The sequence below is a fragment of the Trichechus manatus genome, unplaced genomic scaffold (genome assembly GCF_000243295.1).
Source record: "Trichechus manatus latirostris isolate Lorelei unplaced genomic scaffold, TriManLat1.0 scaffold00020, whole genome shotgun sequence".
Lineage (NCBI taxonomy): Eukaryota > Metazoa > Chordata > Mammalia > Sirenia > Trichechidae > Trichechus > Trichechus manatus.
This window is the reverse complement of record NW_004443956.1, coordinates 17,003,774-17,027,693: the sequence shown is the minus strand read 5'-3', so window position 1 is coordinate 17,027,693 and position 23,920 is coordinate 17,003,774. Positions and strand designations below refer to the sequence as shown.

Below are 23,920 nucleotides of genomic sequence, written 5' to 3'. Positions count from 1 at the left end.
ACAACAAAAAACATACTTGGGTTTTCTGATTGCGGTCTGACAGCTATCTACTTTTATTTTATTTTCTTATTGTACTCACTATTCATGTCTGTGACCAATTCTGGGTAGGAAAAAATAAATAAGAAATGAAAATAAATTCATGCTTCCTCTGCCAACAATGTCGCAGCCAGAGGCTTCTTTATCAGTTCTGGGAACAACAGGATGCTAGAAACAGGTGTGTATGTACCAGGTTTCACTGTCAGGCAATTAGCTGTGTGCTGGTTCCCAGACCAACACAGCTTCACAACATTTTAGAATAGGACCAATAAGAAGTCTCTACAGAATGAAATGAGTCATCTACAAATAGGAGAATGGATTAGACACCTCTGTGTTTGGAACCTTTTGCTGCTATCTCTGGAGTCACGCAGCACTAACTAACCTTGTGGCATCCCCTCTTATCATTTAGGTTGTTCTGATAATTTATATCAGAATAAGTTTCTTCTCTTCCTCACCCAATTGCTGTCCCCAAAGGATGAGAAAAGTCATCAAGAACAGAAAGCAACAACAAAATGGCAATAATGATTGAATAATTGATCCACGACACAGAGAAGGTGACTCAAATTTAACATACTGTTATGGACTGAATTGTGTCCCCCAAAGAGACATGTGATCTCCTAACCCCTGTACTTGTGAACATGACCTTGTTTGGAAATAGGGTTTTTCTTTTCTTATCAGTTAAGTTAATTGAAGTCATACCAGAGTATGGTGGGCCCTAATCCTATTCCCCTTGAGTGGTGTTTTATAAAAGGGGAGAACAGAGAGGGAAACAGAGTCCCACACAAATGGAAGACACCATGTGAGGATCCATCTATAGGCGAATGAACACCAGAAATGTCTAGGGCTCCCAGAAGCTGAAAGAGACAAGGAAGGATCTTATTATAGAGCCAAAAGAAAAAGTAAGCATGGCCCGGCCACGACCCGAATTCAGACTTTTAGCCTCCTTATGTGAGAAAATAAATTTCTGTTCTTTAAAGCCACTCACTTTGTGTCATTTTGTTATGGTACCCTAGGAAACTAAAACACATATAATTCATGAAAACTGCCCTAAGACAGACAATAACTCCCAAAAATTATCCTAAATAACCGGAAAGCCATATGCTTTAAGAAAAAATGACAGTAAATCAGAGATAAGTTGACTTTTTAACAAGAATATTATATAAAGTAACCAGAATAGTCTGTAGGAGTCAGAAGTGAAGATTTCCTCTTCCTGCTGAAGAGGGGGGCAAGCTATCTGCCCCCAAAATACTGCCACTGACACAAATAAGTGAGAATCCTGCCATAAGTAAATCTACTTATTATGCTGATATTCACTGTGAAACTCTTATTTAAAGCCAATAAGAAGACCTTTAAGAATTCAGTATTTCCCAAACCATGGACTCTTTTCTGTACAAGTGGCTATTTAGAGAGGACAGCTGGGAAACTGTCCCTGCCGACTTTCCCCTAAGCTCTCAGTGTTAACTAGGCCCCAGTCTTATTTTCAAAAGAACTGTAAAGCTGACAGCAAAATATATACACGCTACTGATGTTAAAAGTGTTAGATTAACTTCTTCATGATTGTATTTTTAAGTGAATTTTTATATTCTAGTAGTCAAAAAATTTTTTTTGAACTCTATGAATGTGAAAATAGTCCGGTTCTGGAGCCATAAAGACTAGGAAAAGCACCAGGAACTGCTGATTATTCAGAACAATCAGATGTGCTCCATCATTTCAATGTTGAATAAGGATAGTGTCATGAAAAGAAATATGGGAAATGCTGATTCTTAAAAGCAAGGCCACTAGAAGTATGGGGAACTTTTCTAAAAATGGACACACATTTTTCCCTTGTTTCTCTAATCTGGCTTACTGAAGTTTTCACGGTGCCTCTTAGTTGAGCTGGTTTAATGGGAGACTTGTCTTCACCCTTCCCCTAAATGTGTTTCTGGTCTTGAAGTATTTGGATGCACGCCTCCACGGGATGTCCTTTCTTTTTAAACATGGGTGCTTGCTTTGAGCTTGAGTAACAATGATGCAAACAGCGGGTCAGCTGGGCAGGCTGCGCTCCTAGATGTTACTAGATCTCCCCAGAATACCACTAGGTTTCCAAGCTACACCTCTCACACACTGACTTCTAAAAGGTGAGTGTCAGCAGACAGATTTAGGGCCCTTGATGCACACAGGTGAGATTTAAGATTGTTTAGGAAATAGGGGTTCGACATCACGTATTTCATGACACCAGATACCTTTCCAAGGCTTTGGCTGACCCACTGGTCAATTTCAGAGTATTCTGATCCTGAAGATTTTTGAATTTGTAGAAAACTCTCAAAACATTCCTTGAATACCATGCTGGTTGTGTTTGTCTTGTTTTAGAAAAGCTGTAAGTTGTTCTCTTTTTTTCCCATCCCTAGTGGCACTGCGTTCTCCGGCTCATTACCTGATGAGTTCCTCTGTGATGAGCTAGCTCAGGGGACTGCGCCTAAGTGAAATGAGATTCAGTACACTGACATTTAGTCCATGCTCTGTCTTCACACCGTGTGCTGAGTACTGGGAAATCAACTAGGTATTGTGTGCTCAGGATCACAGCAGGGACCAGACCAGAGTTGGCTTCCAGAAGAATCTTTTAGAAGACCTAAGATGAAGGCCTTGTCAACTTGTGGCCAATAGGAACACCTTTGGTTTAAAGGGTGGCACATCATATTGCTTTGGGCTTACTGCCTACTACTGGGTTTACTGTCACTGTGCTGGACATCTATCTGCATGCTTGCAATGAACATTTAACGCATGATGATGTATGTGTGTATGTGTGCATGTGTACGTGTGTGTGTTTGATGGGAAAACTGAATTTGGCAATATAAGCCTGAGCTGAATGGAAGAAATATATTAGTTTGCTTGATTTTCTTCTGTAAGAAGAACATCACCAAAATCCTGTTTAATCTCTAAATACTCTTCTGCATTCCTTTCATCTGCTCTCAACTACTGGTGAATCATGACTCTCCTTTGCTCGGTTAGAGACAAAACAGCAGCATTCCCCAACTTCATAAAGCTATAGGAACTACTTCAAATATACATTATCATCCCCAAAGATTGTGATGATACACCTAGGTCTCCACCTTACCAGGTTTTTGAAGCCTGAGTCAAGAGACTTCTAAAAGGGTTTAATGAAAAGCTGCCAATGTAATTGCTAACAGAGAAATAGGTAACTAAATGTTGGGGATCATGCTAAAGTGAAACTTTATGAGCAACATAATGAGAAGTAGGTTCAAGATTTTGATTCAGGCTTAGAGTATTTTCTTAAACTACTATATTGAAATCCATATCTGCACAATCTTCCACTCTATTTTCCTAAATAGCTCCACCAATTCCACACTTTTTTTCACACTGTTTTTTATAAGGCTGTGCTTGCTAATGTGTCCTGTTATAATAAATTTACATTTGCTTTTCTCTTCACCTAGCAGTAAGCTCCTCAGTAATGTTTTCAATGTCTTCTAGTTGGACTTAAAAGACCTATTTTGATGACTGCCGGTGGAAAATTATTTATGGAGCACGTACTGTGTGTAGTACTTCAAATATCAATCATAAAACGTACTATTTTTTAAAAAAAGAAGAAATATTTTTTAATAACCATTTTCTAGTTTAATTTTAAGATATCAATCTCAGGAAGATCTTCCTGAACGATCTTGATGAGTATGTGCATGTCCTTTCCTGATAGGGTCTGTAATGGATTGAATTGTGTTCCTGAAAAAGATGTATTGAAGACCTAACCCCTGTATCTGTGAATATGGCCTTGTTTGGAAATAGGATCTTTCTTTGAAGATGTTATCAGCTTGGCTTGCATTAGATTATACCAGAGTAGGGTGAGTCCTAATTACTTCTGACTGTTGTCTTTTAAAAGGGGAACAGACACAGAAGCAGAGCCACACACACAGGGAGAAGACAGACACCATGTAGAGACACATCTAAAAGCCAAGAACTGCCAAGAAATGCCGGGGGCTACCATGAGCTAGAAATGAGAGATATTAGCTGCTGACATCCTGAATTTGGACTTTTAGTCTCCAGAACTGAGATAACAAATAAAAACCGAGATAATAAATTTAATCTCTTTAAAGCCACCCACCCGTGGTGGTTTGATGCGGCAGTCCTAGGGGTCTAAGACAGGGACCTAGGAATTAACCTATGAATCATGCTAAGCTTCCTCATTTGTTCTCTCAGGAACAGAACCTACTTACTGCCCAGTGATTCAAAGCTCTGTATGTCTCCTCTATGAATGTCCTCGCAGAGGGTGTTGATGGGTTATAAAGCCCTGTCAAAGCAGATCTTCACTAGCTTTGGCACTACTGGCTTTTCCTGAAACCATGTTATCTGTCAATCCAGCTTTCTCACAACCCAAACCACTCAATTAATCAACTTATCGGGTTACAGTTAAACTATAAGCATATAAGTAATCAGTGGGGACTTATTTCATTCCTTCCTCTCCACACTGCCCAGCCCCTTGTCCCCTCTACCATAAGGGCACACTAGAATCTTTCATTGTCATGCCTCCTTTTCCTCTGTCTTGCAAGAACAATTGCCTTTTGCAGTCAGGACTTTATTGTAACATTGCATTTACTTACCACATGCCAGGCACTGTTCTACATGTATTAACATACTCAATCTTTATAATATACCAATGACAAAAATGCCGTAGTTATTTTCTCTGTTTTATAAGTGAGGAAACTGAAGCTCAAAGAAAGTTAAATAACTCTGTAAGGTTAAACAAACAATAAACGGTAGAGTCTATTCCAGCTCAGGAGGTCTGACTCCAGGGCCAGCACACCCAGTCACTGTGCTTCTGCAAGGCCTCTGATCACCATCAAGCTGTAATCCATTTTATTCACTCTAATAATGGCATCAGGTGTAAACTTGATGGAACTCTAAATGCAATGCTTTTATACACTGTAACAAGGATATCTCATTACTCAACCTTGCTGGATATCTGTGAGTTTATTGAATAATTTGGCTGTTACTCAAGAAGAGTTCATTTAGCACCAGAATCTGTTTTTCATTTGAAATGGCATATACAAGTAAACATTAAAAACCTTAACTGCTTTAAGGAGGGGCCAGCGTCCTGTTGGCTGTCTCCCCTTCTCCCTTTTCCTGCTAGCTCCCTTCAGGAACCATAGGACTCTGGGAGGCACAGTTAGAAAATAAGGACTCCAAACAATGCCTGGGGATCTGGTGGTTAGAAGCCAATTAAAGAGGCATTTAGTGGTTTACACAGCAGTGAAGGAATCTTTTCTCATATAGAGAAGAAGTCTGACCTATCCTGGTTGCCCTAGGAAAACTGCAATAAAGCTGAATTTCATTTATTTCCCAAGTTCCCCGGTATCCTATCTGCACTTGCTGGGCTGAGCCCTGCCACTGTCTTTGGGGTTTCCCTGCTTTAGAGCCATAGCTCAATGTCTGCATTCCACATCCTCATGCTCCACCCCGATCAAAATCTCCTCTGAGTTCATTTGTCTGTTCCTGATGATCTGTCCAAGACTGTGACTCAGACTGGGAGAGGTTAGGGGCAGTGACACTGGGTCATCCCAAACCGAAAAACCAAACCCACTGTCCTCGAGTCAACTCCGACTCGCTCACAGTGACCCTACAGGACAGAGCAGAACTGCCCCATAGCGTTTCCAAGGCTGTAATCTTTACGGAAGCAGACTGCCATATCTTTCTCCTTTGGAGCTGCTGGTGGGTTCAAACCACCAAACTTTCGGTTAACAATCAAATGCTTAACCACTGCACAACCAGGGCTCCTTGAAGTCATCCCAGTGCCCCTGAAATCATACCACTTCGACTACCTTGTGCCAGGCCCTGCTGCAGCTGAGGACTCTCTGGGCCCCTCAGAATCATAAAAAATGAACAGCTCTGCAGATTCCTGTCTGGGTTGCTTGGCTGATGGACGGAGCTCTGCCACCGGCCAGAGGGCATGGGTCCTCTCAGGTGTGTACAAAGCCAGCCCCGGCTGCCTAGCTGTGAGCAAGCTGTGTGTGCAAGGGCTGTTCACATAGACTGCTGACAGCTCTCTCCTCCCTATACTGGAGCTGGATGTGAACTCTCCTGTCTGAACTTTGAAACACTGACACATTAACTCTCACCCTTACTCTTGACAGAATGACAGCAGGAAACCTGCTTTTGTAACTTTTTTTTTTTTTTTTTTTGGTTTTAAGAACCTTGAGGCATGATGGCTACATAAATCCAGGGGTCAGTAAGCTGATCACTCGCCGCCACGCATCTCCTTATTATCTGTCGCATTATCTTTATCTAATTGCATGCACTTTGGCACCATGTGACAATGTCAGAACCACACATGCTTATTAGCATGTCTTTCGATAAAGGTTGCAGCCTGTCTGCAAGTCTCCCTGATTACATGTTCAACACTCTGCCTGTGTCATACAGGAATCAAATGATAGGATTTTGCCCTACTCCTCCAGGGCTGTTAAACAGTTCAGTTTTGTGTGGATATAAATGCTCCTAAAACATATATTTGCATTCTAACGCCATCTGGGAACAGAAAGCAAAAACTGCAAATATTTATTTTGCATATTTCCTTTTAGGAAACTTAAATAAAAGTGTGTTCCTGTGGCCTGGAAATGGCCTCTGGAGGTGAGTATCTCTGGGTCATTGTGTCCACGGGCAGAACAACGATAATCAGGGTAAAATCTAAGATGTCAGTCTCCTGTTCCAGCTCCTTTCTAAATACCAGACAGTTCTGTTTCTTTTATTATCACAAAAATGTATGCTGTAACTAGCTAAAGAGCCTCGGGCAGCTTCAAATACATTACAGAATTCAGGAACATATTTTTTTTCCGGCAGAAACTGCATGTTTTGGCCTGGGAAAGCTAGTTTCCCTCTAATGATATACAGTTCAGGTGAGCTCTGCTATGACTTTATGCTATCAGATAAAGACACAATCACAGTATCAGGGAAAAGTAGCTGAAGCCTTTTTCTTTCATTTAAATTGAGAATTAGGTAACGCAAATTTCTAATCAAAAACAACTACTGCATTACCATAATTACAGGAGTCTCTTCCGGAACATTTCCATTTTCCCTAACAGGCCCTTCTTGTCTACTTCTTTATTCCTCTGTTAATGACAAAATAGTCAACAAAACAGACCTAAACAATTTGTATTTAACTCATACTTATTTTTAACTTAGGAAAGAAATTCAAAATATTATACATTTACAGCAAGTCCTACAAAAATAAATTCTTCTAGTTTTCTAATAACTATCTGCTCAGTCGTGGTCTCAAGCCGGACAATCAGAAAGCCTCTTCAGAACCAAACGATAATGAAATCCTGAAAAGGAGAGATTCCACTTTCAGATACTTGTAAGCAACCACTTACAAGGTACAAAGTCTTAATTTCAGACCTCAATTAAAAACAAACAAAAAACAATATTGGAAAACGGGGTTAAAGGAATGTGATTATTCAGATAGGATAAAACAAGAGATTTTCAAGACAGAATATCATTTACTCACTTAACAAATATTTACTGAGCACCTTCAATGTACACTTTGATGCATCAGATACATTTGATACATCAGAGAACAAAACAGTGAAAGATTAGAGTCTACCCTAGTTCAGCTAACCCTGACAGGGGAAGATAAAAATAAAAATAGGCATAATCAGTAAATTATGTAACATGTTCAAAGGTGATAAATGATGAAGGAAAAGGGGAAAGACAAGTAGCACAGGGTACTGGGTATCAGGAGTGATGAGTGAAGGTAAAGTGTATTTTTAAATAGGATGGCAGAGTAGATGTCATTGAGAATGTGACATTTGAGGACAGACCTGAAGGGCATGAAGAAGCCACTCAGGCAGGTCCCTGAGGGAAGGATGTTCATGCAATGAGACAGCCAATGCGAAGGTCTTCAGGTGAGAGGTGATCAGGGGACAACAAGGAGGTTGTGGGGCTGGAACGGATCCTGGACGATACGGTCAGGGGGGTGGCGGGAGCAGACCATGTAGGGCCTTTGGGTCATCATAAGGAATGTGGCTTTTCCTCTGAGTGCAGTGAGGAGTCCCTGTATGTTCTGAGTGACCTGAGTGAATGTGACCTGTGACAAGCACATCCTAGAGAACAACTATCTTCAGTGACGTCAAAACACAAGGACGTGGACTTGAATTGCAACATGCTGGAACTGACTCAGGCAAAACAAAAACATGTCTTGGACGACTATGGGAAAGGTTTTTCTTCGTGTCTGTAGGAAAATGATTCTAAGTGATAGGTGAGTGGGAGTCACAGAGGGACAGAAATGACTACTCAAGGTCCTCTACTGTCACAGACACTTGGATTAACCCCATTAGCCAAAAAAGGCTATAAGAGGAAGAGTGTTTGTCCTATACCAAAAATCCGATGTCAACAAATCGACTCTGACTCATAGCGACCCTACAGGACATTGTAGAGCTGCCCCCTAGAGTTTCCAAGGAGCGGCTGGTAGATTTGAACTGCTGGCCTTTTGGTTAGCAGACGAGTGTTGTGGTGAAATACCAGCACTGTCTGAGCAGTGGTGGCAGGTTTAGAAAGATCACTGGGAGGCAAGCTCAGGGATGTTAGGATTCTGCTCAGCTGTGCTCCCTGTACCTGGAGAAACCAAAGCCTTGCTGGGTGACATAATTTCCTAGGAGCCGGAGGACAACAATGAGCAAGCGTATCAGTGATTCAGTATTCAGTAAAGCCAGATGCCCAACAAGAAGAACCAGTGGCCCTGCTTATCACAGCCAGCTCCTGTTTCTATAGAAACAGTGCCCCTGTCTCCCCTGGCTTTTCTCTCTCCCTTTGATAACAAGCCATTTAGAGACTGAGTTTCCTATCCATTCAGAGGGACTAAAAATCTGGACACCCTTTCCACATACAAAATGGAGACTGAACGGTAATAGGCAGGACACTAACTGGAGGAGAAAGAGTATTGTGCTAAAGCTAAATGTTTCTGCTAACATTCCCTATTGTTTAGATTAACAGATGTAACCCTCTATTTCTAAACTGTAGGTAACCTTGTCTTGCATCCACATGAGACATCAGACAATGGAAGAGCATGGTGAGCCTCCAAGGATGCAGACTGAGATACACAGATGTTTGTCCACGTTGGAACCTTCAATTGTGGAGAGCAGCTCTAAGCAATCTCTTCCTTCTCTGATTTGAAAGCCCAGAAGTCTCATTTCTAAGGATGACTCTTAGGAAGTCTGAAGATGGCAAGGTTTGCTTTCATCATCGCTTCATAGGAACCTATGCATTCACTCCTTTCCTACTGGTTGCCCCCACTCCCTATACCAGTTCAGCTAATATTCTAACAGGGGAGACAACAAAAGAAAATAGAAAAATGAAAGAAAATACATGCAGGATAAAAGGAAACTGAGTCAGGGAAAAAATCTTACAGCACTGCTAACAAATTATTTTTGTTCCCTTTGAACACATCATGAACACATCCATCTGTCTTTCAGAAAACTGGTACTTTCTTGTTCTTTGCCCTGTCACCCAACAAAACATGCTCCCTCAATAGAAACGACCTTATAGAAATGAGAAGACTCATGTACTCTAAGGTCCCCTGCCTTGCCCAGGGGAATTTTCATCTCGGTGTCTTCGAGAAATGCTAACTGTTAAGTGAGATATATGAAGTTAGACCTAAAAGATCCACCAGAGAGTACTTACTTTGCCCAAAGGTGACACCGTCCTTGAGACACACTGACATTTATCCTATTGTGTCATTCAGGTCAGGCTAGGTTATACTGCAGTAACATAAGGTCAGTAATTCACAAACAGAAGTTCATATCTTGCTCACAGAGCAGCCACTATCTGAAATACCGCTGGTTTCCATGGCAGAAGGAACGAGAAAGCACAGCAAACACAGCATGGCCCATAAAGCTTCCACTTAGAAGTGGGACACTCACTTTCTTTCCCATTTTATCAGACAGCATAAATCACACAGCCACTTCTAACTCTAAAGGGGCAGAGAAGTATACCCAACCAGGGGCCCAGAAGACCTGGAAATATTTGCTGAGCAACATTAATGACCACCACACCCACCCACAGGAGAAGCTGGCCTTTCATAAAACTTACCTTGTGTCTGAGTTTTAAAAAATCTAAACAAACTTGACTTGCTGACCCATTTCTCCACTTCCCTCCCACTGGCATTCCCTATCTGCCCCTCCACCTAACCATTTCCCATGCATCAGTTTTATCTGAGCCTCTGTTACTTCTAAAGAGACGTGTTGGTTGACAGTGTACACTGGAGTATGAGGAACCTGGATGTGCACATGCTAACAGATGGGTTTGCTTTGGATGAAGCTGCTGACTTGCAGGACATCTTACTTAAACATAGCTGCTAAGGACATACATTTTCAGACTCAAAAAAAAAAAAAAAATGAAATAGGTATGATTAAGGAGAATTAAAAGTTCACAGAAGAAGGATTATTTAAAGTAGCTAGGCATATCTATTTGCAAGTGTCCTAGCAAATTATATTAATTCCCTCAATGAATATAACCTCAAGGTCCTGATGAGACTTGTAAAGATGGTGGGGAAATTCTGTCCAGAATCCTAGAGGAAGCATGAAGAAAATGAGAAAGAAAGAGAGGGTACCACATGATCTCTTTTCTTTCAGGTATGTCTTTTTTCAGCAGCTGTGAGAAGGACTAGAATCCCTGAGCAGAAGCTACAGAGAAGGGCAGAACAAGATCCACTCCTAGCTGCCCTGTGGAGTGGTAAACTCCCCACACTCTAAAAGGTTTCAAAAAGAGATGAGAAAGCCACCTCCTCCCAATAATTTTATAGATGTTTTCAAAGTTTTATGTTTTTAATTTCTAAAAATTATTAGATGGAATTTTGAACAATGCATATTAAGGGTCTGAATACAGTCTAGACAATTGACTTTTCTGGATAAAATGATTAGGGAGACAAGAGGCCTAACATTCTGTCTGGTGTTTTTCCGTCTTCAATTTCTACTTCATCCTCCTCCTCCCTCCCTCACACAACTTCTTTCATTCCTAATTCTTTCAGCTCTCCCTATCCCATTCCTACTCTCCTTCTGGTTGATGTTACCTTAAAATATACTTTGAATATGATATATAATGGATATATAACAATGGACATATAATGGAGCACTGGTAGCACAGTGGTTAAGAGCTCAGGCTGCTAACCAAAAGGTCAGCAGTTCGCATCCACCAGCTGCTCTTTGGAAACCCTATAAGGCAGTTCTACTCTGTCCTATAGGGTTGCTAAAAGTCAGAATCGACTCAATGGCAACAGGTTACGGTTATGATATATAACATACAGTGGATAAATATATATATATATAATATAAATATACTGTGGATAGAATAGCAAAGAGCATATTACTACATGAAAGCTCCTGTATTAAATCCAGTCATTCTGTTTTTTTTTTTTTTTAAATAATCTTCCCACAATAGTAAACAATAGGAGACAGAATTCATTGGTTTCCTTAATTCCTAATTGGGGAAGATAACTATATCTCCTATTCCACTTTGTTTTTTACGTAGTTTGTTAAAATTTACCCAAAATTATCTAAGGTAAAAGCTAGTAATATCAAAGTTAAATCAGAGCACCATATAATTGACAATACTGCTAAGATGATTTTAATGCATTTTAGAAGTCATCAAGTTGTTTATCCACATACGCTGGGCTGACTGAAAGTTTTTTTTGTTTTTTTTTTTAAGATGAAGGCTTTGTTTCAAGACCTGAGAACCATTCTATTTGTAGCTACATGATGCTTCCTCTTTCCTACATCCCTACGAGGCTCCAATCCCTGCCTTGCTCTCACCCCAGCCTCCTCCCACAGTATGCTACATGTTCAACCACTGTCAACTAAGATGTTACAACTCTAGCAAACAGGGTTCCTCCATGTCCTGCTACCACCTGGCGTTCTACCATCTGGACCGTACAGCCTTATTGACTTCTAGCCTCCCCTGTAAAACTATATATCCTTCTCAATCGAGGCGAAAACCTGAACATTTACTCTGCTTGAAAATGGATATGAATGCTGCCAGAAAAGACAGAAAGACAATATCTGCAGAGTAAGTGTAAAACTATCGGAGAAACTAAGTTGGGGCAAAATCTTATCGTACTGCTACAAAATTGTTTTTGTTCCCTTTGGCAATTATCACATCCATTTAGAACCAAAATAACTTTGAATGTTTGATTTCATAATGTTCAGACATTTTAAACTCAGTGATATAATTAATTCCTCAACTCAATTATGGCACAGCAGAGTATACTGAAAAGAGCACAGGGAGGGAATAGAAGACAGGTTCTCTGAAGCTCAGAGAACACAAGTGATTTCTCTAATATTATCCACATAATCACTTGTAGTCTTCTCATTTGTATAATTAGATGTTATCAATTTTTTAAATATTCTATTTCAGAAAATTTCATAATGATAGATCATTTTAAAGACAAATGTTCCAAAAGTTGTTAACTAGAAAGTTTGAATTTTTTACATGGATATCATAAAGCAAATCATAACATGGCAAATGGGTACTCTATTCCCTTAACACTCAATTTATTAGCTGGAATTTAATTGTAAAAGGATTACTGTGATTATCATTTTTATAGGCAGTACCCAATGAAAGGGATCGATATTGTATATTGCAGTGAAGCATTTCTCATGCACTTGATTAATGCATTGTTATCATCAGAGTAATTAAAAGGAACAGGGTTAGATACAATCAGCATGTACATCTTACCCAGCAACTCCTGCCAGCTGCTTGCAAACGTTAAACTCATTAATCATGCTGACTCTAATGGAAAAAAAAAGCTTTGGGGAAGAAGTAAAAAACTCTATTTTATGCATAAAAAAATGTCCAGAGCCAACATATAGAAAAATTCCTGCCTACCTAGTGATATTAGAATATTAATCTCATGTAAGGAAATGAGCTGAGTCCATTATCAAAAATACCAATTAATATTATGTTATTCTAATGCTCCGGACCTCCTTAAATCCACAGGTACAACATACCAGTAAATTATTTTAAGTGTGCATTGGCAGCAATATTAAAAAAAAAAAAGCCATGTAAAGTAGGCTTCTATGCCCACTTCAAAATGCCTTACTGCTGTTCCAGAACCCAAATCTGCTGGGAAGATATAATGCTCATTTTTCATACACAAAGTTGTCTTTAAGCAAACACATATTTTTTTGGCTACCTCTAGAAAGCACAGGCATGTTAACACATTGAAATCTGTTCGCTATAATTCTGTCGGTAGTTGAATCCAAATGAAAAGAAATTAGGCTTACCCTTACTTATTTTTCAAGCCAAAAACTTAAGTCTCTTTGTTATGGTTTCCCTCCCTAACCAAGGTAACTGTGAAGGTGAAATGAGATATATGTGATGGCACTTTAAAAACTATAAGGTACAATGCAAATGTAAGGTATTTTTGATGGTATATTTGGCTTCAGGCATCATTCAGCTAGCTCTGCCTATCATTTTCTTCTTCCTGTTTCCTATTTTCAAAAATTTTATTGATGTAAAACGTATACTACACAAAATTTGTCATTTTAACCATTTTAAGTGTAAAGTCCAGTGATATTAACTGCATTCACAATGCTGTGCAACCGCCACTATCTCCAAAATTTTCCATCACCCCAAAATGAAACTGTACCTATCAAGAAATAATTCCCCACCCCACCTCCAGCCCCTGGTAACCTCTAACTTACTGTCTCTATGGGGCCCCCCTTTTTTTTAATGTCACTAGTGCTACTGTTTTATAATGGAGACAACTTCCTAGCTATGTAAGCAGAATTTTGCACAATTTTGTTATAGATACAGTATGATTTTAGCAAATTCTTTGTGGTATGGCTAATTATGAAGACGTAAAATTATACAAAAAAAGTTAAGTGGTGATTAATTACCTTACCAAAGCATTCACTGCAAGGCTGTTTTAAGTAGTAAACGCTTCTTATGGGTTTAAAATATGTTCTCAACTACAAAAATTAAGTCTTTTAGGAGTTTGACTACTGTTATTAAGCAGGGTGCTCTGATATAGGGGTATAGGGCATTAAACCGAGGAAGGGACCGCAAAACTTATCTAGTGAGATACTACATTTCACAAGAAAGAAACTGAGTTATTGAGAGGCTGTAATTTGTATGCCAAGTCAGGAGGTGAAGGAGTGAGTGGTAATACTACTAGCATGAATAATGGGATTGGGCTGAAAATTTATTTGGAATAACAAATGTAAAGAGAAGGGGAATGACAAATTCAGTTTGGGACGTATTCCTTGTCACTGACAAAAATGATCTAGTTGGCTGCTGACATGTGGTACAAAAGCATTGAAGAGAAACCAAGATGGTGATTCCCCGCCCCCACCCCCCCACCCTCACAAAAAACAAAAACCCCTGGCCATGGAGTTGATAAAGACACAAGATGCAGAAGTTTCAAGAGTAGGGTGGTGGTCAGCGAGAATAAAAGCCGTAACAACATCAAGACTGGAGAAGAACAGAAAGATCATTCTACCAATAATTAAAAGGCCACTGATGACCTCTTGTGTGTAATTTCTTCAGTGAAGAGGGTACAGACTATAAACTCACAATCAGCACGGAAGTGGATTCAATGGTAGACTACTTGTTTGAGAAGTTGGATAATAAAACAAGAAAACAGGGTGGCAGCCAGAGCTGGTGGTAGGGACCAGTGAAGACAGTTTCTATGTGTAGGCAGAGAAGAAAGAAGTGGTAGAAAAGGACAGATTAAGGGTAACATTCTTAACAAAATAGCAGCATATGTTTATTGAGCACTTCTCAGTGTCTGGCACATAATAGCGTCTACTTTGTAGGTACCATTATTATGAGGACGAAGCCCTGGTGGCACAGTGGTTAAAGCGCTCACCCGCTAACCAATATGTCGGCGGTTTGAACCCACCATTTGCTCCACAGGAAAAAGACGTGGCAGTCTGCTTCCACACAGATTTACAACCTTGGAAACCCAAGGGGGCAGTTCTACTGTGTCCCACAGGGTCACTATGAGTCGGAATTGACTCAACAGCTGTGGATTTTTGTACTGTTATGAGGAGTAAGTGGGATGGCAACTTTACCCGCTCCTCATTTCAAGCATCAAACAACCCTGTGATAACCCATAACGATCTATAGGTGAGCACACTGAGCTCTGTCAAATTAGTGATGAAGCAAACAGTTGAGAAGTTTAGCCTTTTTCTGGTATTTTAAGAAATAAATGTGAGGTTAAAATTAAAAAAAAATTAAAACCGGAGCAGAAAGAAGAAACAGAGTCTAGAGTATATAAACTTATTTGTGGAACCAAGTGATTTAAGAAATAATAAGGCTGATAAATCCCAAGGACAAATGAACAGGATGTTGACATCCTATCAAGGAAAAACCAAGCTGGAGGGAAAGAAGATTGGTCAGTTGCTGAAGACAATCAAGACATGAAATTGGTCCTATCTGGCTGATAGACACCAAGAGCAGAGCTTCATTGCCCAGTCCCAGTTTTGACCAATTTGCTGCTTTAAAATCCTGTTATCATCGCTTTTATGTTGTTAAGAAATCATGTATCAGCAAAACTGAAGGATACAGCAGCACATCGAGATGGCCTTTAACAAAACTGCTGCCTTAACAGTGCACAAGACTTCCAAAGTTATGTAAGTAATTGAAAAGAAATGCTCCAGTACAAGTGTGACAAAGTTCAGTATTTTAAAATTAGTCACAAGTTATTCCAATTGAAAATTACTTAAGTACATTAAAAGTCGCTTCCAGCAACATTTCCTTTAAAAGTTAACTTATTTTTTAAAACAACTCTATGAATTTTAAATCAAAATAGCTATTGATTCCTTAGAGGAGTTGTTCAAGTAACTGACTTTATATTCAGATAACTTTAAAATTGATGAAGAAATTGTGATAAAAAAGACACTCTGCAATTATTTCCATTAGAAAGTGAAACTCTGCACTGAGAACTGACCCACCCGAAACAGGCTTAGCTGTGGAGCTACACACTTGGGTGGTCACTTTGTTGGAAATGTAGTTTGTGAAGATATGCAGTGCATTACTAATTAAGCACCTGCTATGCAAACTCTGGAGCCCTGGTGGTGCAGTGGTTAAGAGCCTGGATGCTAACCAATAAGCTGGCAGTTTGAATCCACCAGATGCACCTTGGAAATCATATGGTGCAGTTCTACTCTGTCCCATAGGGTCGCTATGAATTGGAATCAACTTGACTGCAATGGGTTTGGTTTTGGTTATGCAAACTCTAAGGAACCCTAATGGCATGGCACAGTGGTTAAAACATTCAAAGGCTTACTGAAAGGTCAGCAGTTGGAAACCACCAGCAACTCCATGGGAGAAAGATGTGACAGTCTGCTTCCACAGAGATTTACAGTCCTGGAAACCCCATGGGGTAGCTATGAGTCAGAATCAACTCAGTGGCAGTGGGTTTGGTTTTCTTGGTTTATGTAGACTCTAAGGATTCCTGGTGGCATAGTGGTTAAAGCACTGAGCTGCTAACCAAAAGGTTGGTGGTTCGAACCCACCAGTCACTCCATGGGAGAAAGATGTAGCAGTCTGCTTTCATAAAGATTTACAGTCTTTTCTAGATGGAAGGACAAGAGGTGCAAAGCCAGCTTGACTTTAAAGGTATTCCACTGACCATTATCTAGGTGACTGAGGTGGGAAAGTTGTTTCTGTATCGTGGACAAGCTTTCCCTGGCTGACAAGCCACAGACAGCAATAAAGCCACCAGACTTGGGGTTGGGACTATGCAGATAAAAGTAATTGAGATTTCCTGTGCTCTAATGCAAAGAGGGAGTCCCTAGGTGGTGCAGTTAATGTGCTTGGTGGCTAACCAAAAGGTTGCGAGTTCGACTCCACCCAGAAGCACATCAAAAGAAAGGCCTGGCGATCTACTTCTTGAAAAATTAGCCATTGAAAACTCTATGGAGCACAGTTCTACTATGACACACATGGGGTCTCCATGAGACAGAATGCGCTCAACCGCAACTGGCAAATGCAAAGAAAACGTTTCAGCACCTGAGACAGCTCCACTTCAGCAGCTGTGCTTCTCAACTGCTTAAGTAGTTTTAAATGAAAACGCGTCTGTTGTATATGAAGTGCATCAGTAACGGCAAGATACATACAATAAGCAATGAGGTCCTAATTAATTGTATATCTTCAGCTTTAAATTTGGATAGCAAAATGATTACTCAAGATTCTTCAATCTTAACAAGGGTAGGCATCTGAAAAGGAGTTTTATATCTAAAGTTTCTTCAAATAATAAGTACCTAATATCTTAAGGGAGCCCTGATGGCACAGTGATTAAGTGCTTGGCCACTAACTGAAAGGTCAGTTTGAACCACAGCTTCGAACCAGTTTGTTCCAGTTAGAACCCCTGCTGAGAATGTGCACTCTAACAAGCTCCCTGCTGAGAATTTGCATTTCCATCCCAGATACACTGAATCAGAATTTACATTTTAACAAGATCCCCCAGGTGATTCTTATGTATAACCTGCAAACTTGTTAGAAGTGCAAATTCTCAGCAGGAGTTTGAACCCACCAGCCACTCTGCAGAATAGAGATGTGTCAGCCTGCTTCCATAAAGATTTACAGCCTTGGAAACCCTATGGGGCTGTTTGTTCTACTCAGTCCTATAAGGTCACTATAAGTCAGAATCAACTCGATAGCAATGGTTTAATATCTTAAGAAAACTGGAGTCTTTCTTTCTGGATGAAAACTAGCTTATTTAAATCTATATTTTAGTAAATGTTTCGCTATAACTTTTCCAATTTTGAATGACTTTTTTGAGAAACGCACAAAGAACTTATCAAGAAATTGATCCTACAATTGGCCTTGTGTCATTGATTTAATCACACATTTTTAACTTAAAGGCAACATGTGCTATGCATTTTTGCAGGTGTGTATTTATTATGCCCAAGTTATGGCCAGATATACATGTACAGATAAGAAAATACAGGAGTCCTTGGGTGGTGCAAATGGTTAAGCACTCAATACAAGCTGAAAGGTTGGCTGTTCAAACCCAACTAGAGACACCTTGGAAGACAGGCCTGGCAATCTGCTTCTGAGAGATCACAGCCTTGAAACCCATACAGAACTGTTCTACTCTGCACACATGGGGTTGCAATGAGTCGAAATCGGCACAATGGCAACCAACAACAGCAAGGAAATATATATGCTTACATATCAAAACCAAAACAAAACCCACTAACACTGAGTTGAATCCAAATCATAGCAGCCCTATAGGACAGACCAGAACTGTCCCATAGGGCTTCCAAGGCTGTAAATTGTTATGGGAGCAGACTGCCACATCTTCCTCCTGTGGAGCAGCTGATGGGTTCGAACCACCAATCTTTTGGTTAGCAGCTGAGCTCTTTTAACCACTATGCCACCAGGGTTCCTTTTGTTTATATAAAGATACTATAAACACAAACATACACACACACACACACACACATACTCCTGTATATAGTGAAACCTGTGAGAGCTGGACTCAACAGGACTGCCTCGTGTTTCCCGGTCTGGCAAGTTTTCCGCCTTTGAGAGGGTGCAGTCTTACTTCTCTACCACTCTCTATTAGGTTTCTGCCTTACATAAATGCCAGCTTTTGCAGGTCTTACTGTATACATATGCCTGTATTTTTTGAAGAAAAATAAATTGATGTGAATCTAGACTTAATGAATCTAAGTACGAAAAGATGTTCAGAGTCAGTAGAAATCATTTGCAGTTAAATCCCCAATTTGCTACTCAGGTCTACACTTCTGCTTATCTGAGAAACAGCTCTAGGCATTTGTCAAACTGAAAAGAAAGAAATGTATACTCCAAGCTAAGAAAAAAAAAATGATGTGAAGAGATCACTGGAAACAAAATTTAAAAATTATTGTCTTTCCTTTCTCCTAGCGACACCTAGAGCCGGTTGAGGAGAAACTGCATATGTTTTCACTCCAAGCATCACCCACTCTGGGCTGTGGAGATACAATTCGACAGTGTTTAGTCGTATTTAAAGCAAAAGCGCATCTTTTCTGTCTGCATCGCAGCTCAACTGTCTTCCCCAGCACTCTCAGCACCATTATTTCTCCAGAATTCTTGACCACCACCCATGACTTCTAGTTCCTTGAACCAGATGACTAAAGAATTCATCCATTTACCTCAGTACTTGGCCCACCAAAGCAGGGGACACCTCTCTGTCTTACCGGTGGAATTGGGAAATGATCTAAAAGAACATAAGAAAATCTCATGCAAGGTCTCATGCAGGATTGTGTGTGCCCAAACCACATCACCAAAAAACTTCTGTCACCTTTATCTAAGCCTTCATATCAGTCGCTCATAAAACAAAACAAACACCACCAGTAACAACAAAAAAAACTTTACTGATTTTTGCAAGATCTGGCCATTAAAAACTGTCCCTGTAGACACACTCAGCCCCCTACCCCCAAACACACACCCCTTTTGCACTATAAAAGAAATACACAAATAGTGAAGCAGCGTGACCCAAGGCAGAAACGTTTTACTGACAGCAACCCCCTGTCAGTGCAGGGGAAATTTACTGTCCTAGGTATGTCAGGGTAGAAGTGTGTCTGAGAGTCTGTGTGAGGACTGACTGTGCAGCAGGACTCTTGTTTAAAGGGTGCTTCCAAGTGAGAAACTCGGCGATGACACCCTGCGTGTCTCTGAGGGCTGTGCTAACCAAGTCAGACCGGTCTGTCTGAGAGCTTGTCTGGGATTCTTCTCTTTTCCCTCAGAAGACAAGGTCTCAAAGAAAAAATGATAGTTTCCTCTCTTCCTGGTCTCCCCCGTCCCTCTATATCCCTGGAAGAGATCAATACAAGGTGGTTTAACTCTTCCATCCATCAGACCCGCCTTCCGCCGCTGCCCTGCGAGAGTCATTGGTTACTAAGGCGATATGCAAATCCAACCTTTGAAACCAAGGCTTCCAGCCCCGAGAAGAGTAGGAAACGTGCTTGAGGAGTTTTCACTTAATACAGTCCAAGGCAGAGTTGCTAGTCCACAGTGCCATCAACAAAAATTGTGCGAGACCTGGGACGGGGGTTGGAGCTCGATGCTATTACTTTTCTTCCCTCCCCCCGCCCCGCGAAAGATAATAACAACTACCACTACTACCACCACCAAAAAGTGTCCATGAGAAGTGAGAAGACGAAGCAGAGTCATTGAGTTAAGAGAAGGGGGTGGGGGTGGAAAGGGGCACAATGTGAATAGAGTCCAGTGACAGGTAGAAGGGGAACAAAAGGATTTGGGACTTAATCTTCCCCGAGTCTCAATGGGAGGAGGGTGTTGGCTTATAAGCACAGACAGATCTAATTCTCTCCTGTGGATCCACAGCAGCATGCATTCAAAAACAGACATCCGCACATCCATGTGACACCCCCCAGCGAATTCCAGAGCCCAGCAGGCGCAGCACAGCAAACCCTCCCCTCTCAAGAACTCCCGGCCCGCCACCGCTGCGGAGACCCGCTCACAGGACCGCGGTGACCGAGATTTGGCGCTTAGGGGAGTATTTGTGGGCGCTCCCGGGAGCAGTGGGGGAGGGTGGAGGAGGGGGACGGAGAGAGGAAGGAGAGCAGAAACCTTCAAGGAGATCCTGCCCACGGGTGCGTCTCGCCCAAGAGCTGCAGCCCAAGCCCCCCACCCCCACGCCCTGCGCTTACATCCTCGTCCTCGCAGTCGTTCCGCGCCTGATACTGGAACCGGGGCCGGCCCCCAGTGCCGCCGCCGCCGTGCTCCTGGGGCGCCGCAGGCACCTGGGGTCGCAGGGTCCTGGCGCCCGCACCGCCACCGTCCTCCTCGGCCCCCTGGCCGCCCAGGAGGCGACTCGCCTCGGGGGGCGCCGGGAAGGACCGGGAGGTGTTGATCTTGCCGGTGAATCTCTGGTACAGCGAAGCCATCGGTCGCCGCGCTCCCGCTCGGTCTTGGAGCTTTTTTGTTTTTTAAATTTGCTTTCTACCTCTTGGGCTCCCGTTCCCCTACGCCTCTCCCGAAAAGGGGGGTGGGGGGGGAGGACGAAGAAGGAGGAAAAGCCAGGCGAGCCGCGGGGCCGCGCGCCCGCTCCGGAGCAGCCGGGCGCTCTCTGCCGCGCCGGCTCCTGCACGCCCCCTCCCCCGGCGCCTCCGCCAGGGTCTGGACGCGCCGCCCGCCCCGCGCGCTCTCTCGTTCTGCTGCTGCTGCTTTTTTTTTAAAACTCCTAGCTACACACGGCCTAATCAAAGAGAATTAAGAGAGGAAGGAAAAAGAAAAAAAGGATAATAATAACCGTGAAGGGAGGGATCTTGCCAAGGCCCCAGAGATAGGGCACCACCCAGGGACCGGCACGAGTCCCGTGGCTCTCACCGCCACTGGGGCCTTTCCCCTCGCAGCTTCCCAACCCGGCCCCTCAGCGCGGCGCGACAATGGCGCTTGGTGGTCGGGGATTGCAGCGGGAGAGCGGCGGGCTCGGGGCGCGTGAGGCCGGGTTGGGGAGGCGCGGGGCGCTCAGGGGTGCTAGGCCACCGCGGGGCCCGAGGGAGAATCGGCGAAAGGGCGGGCGAGGGGACTTCTGGGGAGAGGAGCGGGGAGGCGGCCGAGCCCGCGGGCGCCCCTTCAGCCCCGGCGCGGCGCTCGGCCAGTCCACGCGCGTCCACTCCCAGCCGCCTTGCGCTGTAGCCCTCCTTGGGGCTCCCCCTTGTGTTTTTCTTGTAGCTTTTCTTCCCGAACTTGAAACAGCATCAAAGACACCTGAGTGCTGGGGTACCGCCGGGGTGAGGTCGAGGGAAAAGGAGGCAAGGGAGGGAGGAAGCGCGGTGTGGAAGGGAGGGAGCTCAGGCTGAGGAGCTTTCCTGCCTTTCAAAGCCAAGTTCTGTTTAGGAAAATGAATCCATTTTCCTTCACCTCCTTCCAAACGGAAAGAAGGTTATTGAAGGCAAGCGAGAAAAGGCCTAGTGGAAACGTTCAGAGCAACTGTTTTCAACGCCTACTCTCCCCCCTCACCCCACCCCAACCCATTTGTGTGCATCAGGCCACCAAGAGTGGTGTTGAAGAACCTGGGCTGCCAGCAACTTTTCCAAAGCTTGCTCCGCCTCTCCCATCCCCACCCTTTACTTAGGGGAAGTGAGGGGAGAAATGACACCAAATGGTGTGCACCTTTCAAGGGTTCCTAGTCTTTGTGCTGCATTAAAACGTACTTCAGCGCCCCTGTGTGGAAATACACGAAAACTGTGCTTTACTGCACTCCAACTACAGACCACAGGGCTGTTTTGTTTTTCCTTTTTCTTCAGCAGATTTCCTCCCTCCTCTTTTTAGTCTTCGCTATACTCTTGATCTTCCCTCTGGAATTCTTCTCCTAACCCTTCCTGAGGACCTGGGCGCTTTTCCTTCTGGTCTTCTCCTCACAGCCTCATTGCCTGGCCCTTTCCCTCCTCTCGTTTGCAGCCCTTGCTGGCTGGGACTGATGTGTCCTGGTCCGGAGCGCAATCCCTGGACTAGGAACCTGTAAGTCAGAAGAGAGGGGTCCTGGTGGAGATGCTGGGACAGTCCCAGACACATGCTATACCACACGGATACCAGCTGCTGTCCAGTCCATTGGACTGGTGTGTCAGAGTATAACTGTGCTTCATATGGTTTTCAATGGCTTATTTTTCAGAAGTACATCGCCAGGCCTTGTCTTCCGAGTTACCTCTGGATGGACTCAAAGCTCCAATCTTTGGGCTCCAGACACGTGCTACGCCTTTCCAAATAAATTCAAGGTGCAGATTTCTTTACCAGCTATTCTTCTAGTACTAAGTGGTGCTTTCTGCTCCTCCTACATTTGCACGACTATTTAGGTTTTCAATGCCAATAGGTAAGGTGGTTACTCCTCAGGCTGTACTGCAATCCTGGCTCGCCAGTCTGTTGGGTATGAGTCAAAGGCAATCTCCTGGCACCACTACCCAAAGCCCACAAATACCAGAGACAGACCTGCAGTGTCCTGAAGTTTGCCTCCTCCCGTCTATCTCCATAAAGTGGAGGAGGGAAACTGGGTGCTGCTGAATGAGAATCCCCTGAGACCACCTTTCAATGTGTTTCACCCTCTTCCATTCCTAAGTTCTCAGTCCGGTTGGTGGTTTTCAGTTTTAATAAAAAAAATTATACCATCCCTGGTTTAATCCACTGTGGTTTCCCTCTACTAACAAGAAAAGTGTAATCGTTAAAGTAGTTTTAAAAGTTTTCCTTTACAGAAAATGTAAAAACAAGTAAAACAATTATTCTAATAACCAGCAGACTCACCGCATTGCGTAAGAGCTACGAGACCATAGGTCTGAGGGTAGGGGCCCTTCACCTGTCCCACCGTACTTTGCAGAAGGAAGTGACCATGATAAGGGTCACCAAACTCAATGTTAAAAGCCATCACAATTAGCTAAATAGAAAGCTTGGCTCTCATCACCCCCAGCTGTGCTTTTGATAGGAGGAAATGGCATTTTCTACACAGACTTGAAAGAAATTTGCATGCTGTTCTCCGCAGCATCTAGAGCCTGACATTTCACTAAATATAGATGCTGTTAGGGTCTTGCTTATGTTATATATACCTATGCATATGTATATATATATATATATATACACACACACACATATATATGGAATATACAATATGCATATATATTTTTACACAAACTGTAAGACTAAGAAGCATATATATAGTCCTAATATATTTTATACAAAATATAGAACCTACATAGAATAGTTTATATATCATCTATAATTTATAGTTGTGTTACAACAAGAATAGATTGAAAGTGGAATAAAGAAGACACATATGTCCCTCAATTTAAAAAATTATTTTCTCAGGTGAGCTTGTGGTCCTCTCTCCGTTAAAATAGTGATTTGGTCAAAATTAAAAATTCTAATTATTAAAATAATCAGATGACCAAATTGACTTAAAAATACTTAT

The 23,920-nt window shown here is 42.3% G+C and overlaps 1 protein-coding gene across 1 annotated transcript in view; it reads right to left on the bottom strand.

The window, feature by feature from the left end:
- The window catches only part of DPP6 (dipeptidyl peptidase like 6), a 1,059,737-nt gene extending 1,038,774 nt beyond the window's left edge, over positions 1-20,963 (bottom strand). The window contains exon 1 of the mRNA XM_004372755.2: positions 20,670-20,963. Coding sequence (XP_004372812.1) covers positions 20,670-20,906 — 237 coding nt within the window. The 5' untranslated portion in view covers positions 20,907-20,963. The remainder of the gene's footprint in view (positions 1-20,669) is intronic.
- Positions 20,964-23,920: the final 2,957 nt, after the last annotated feature.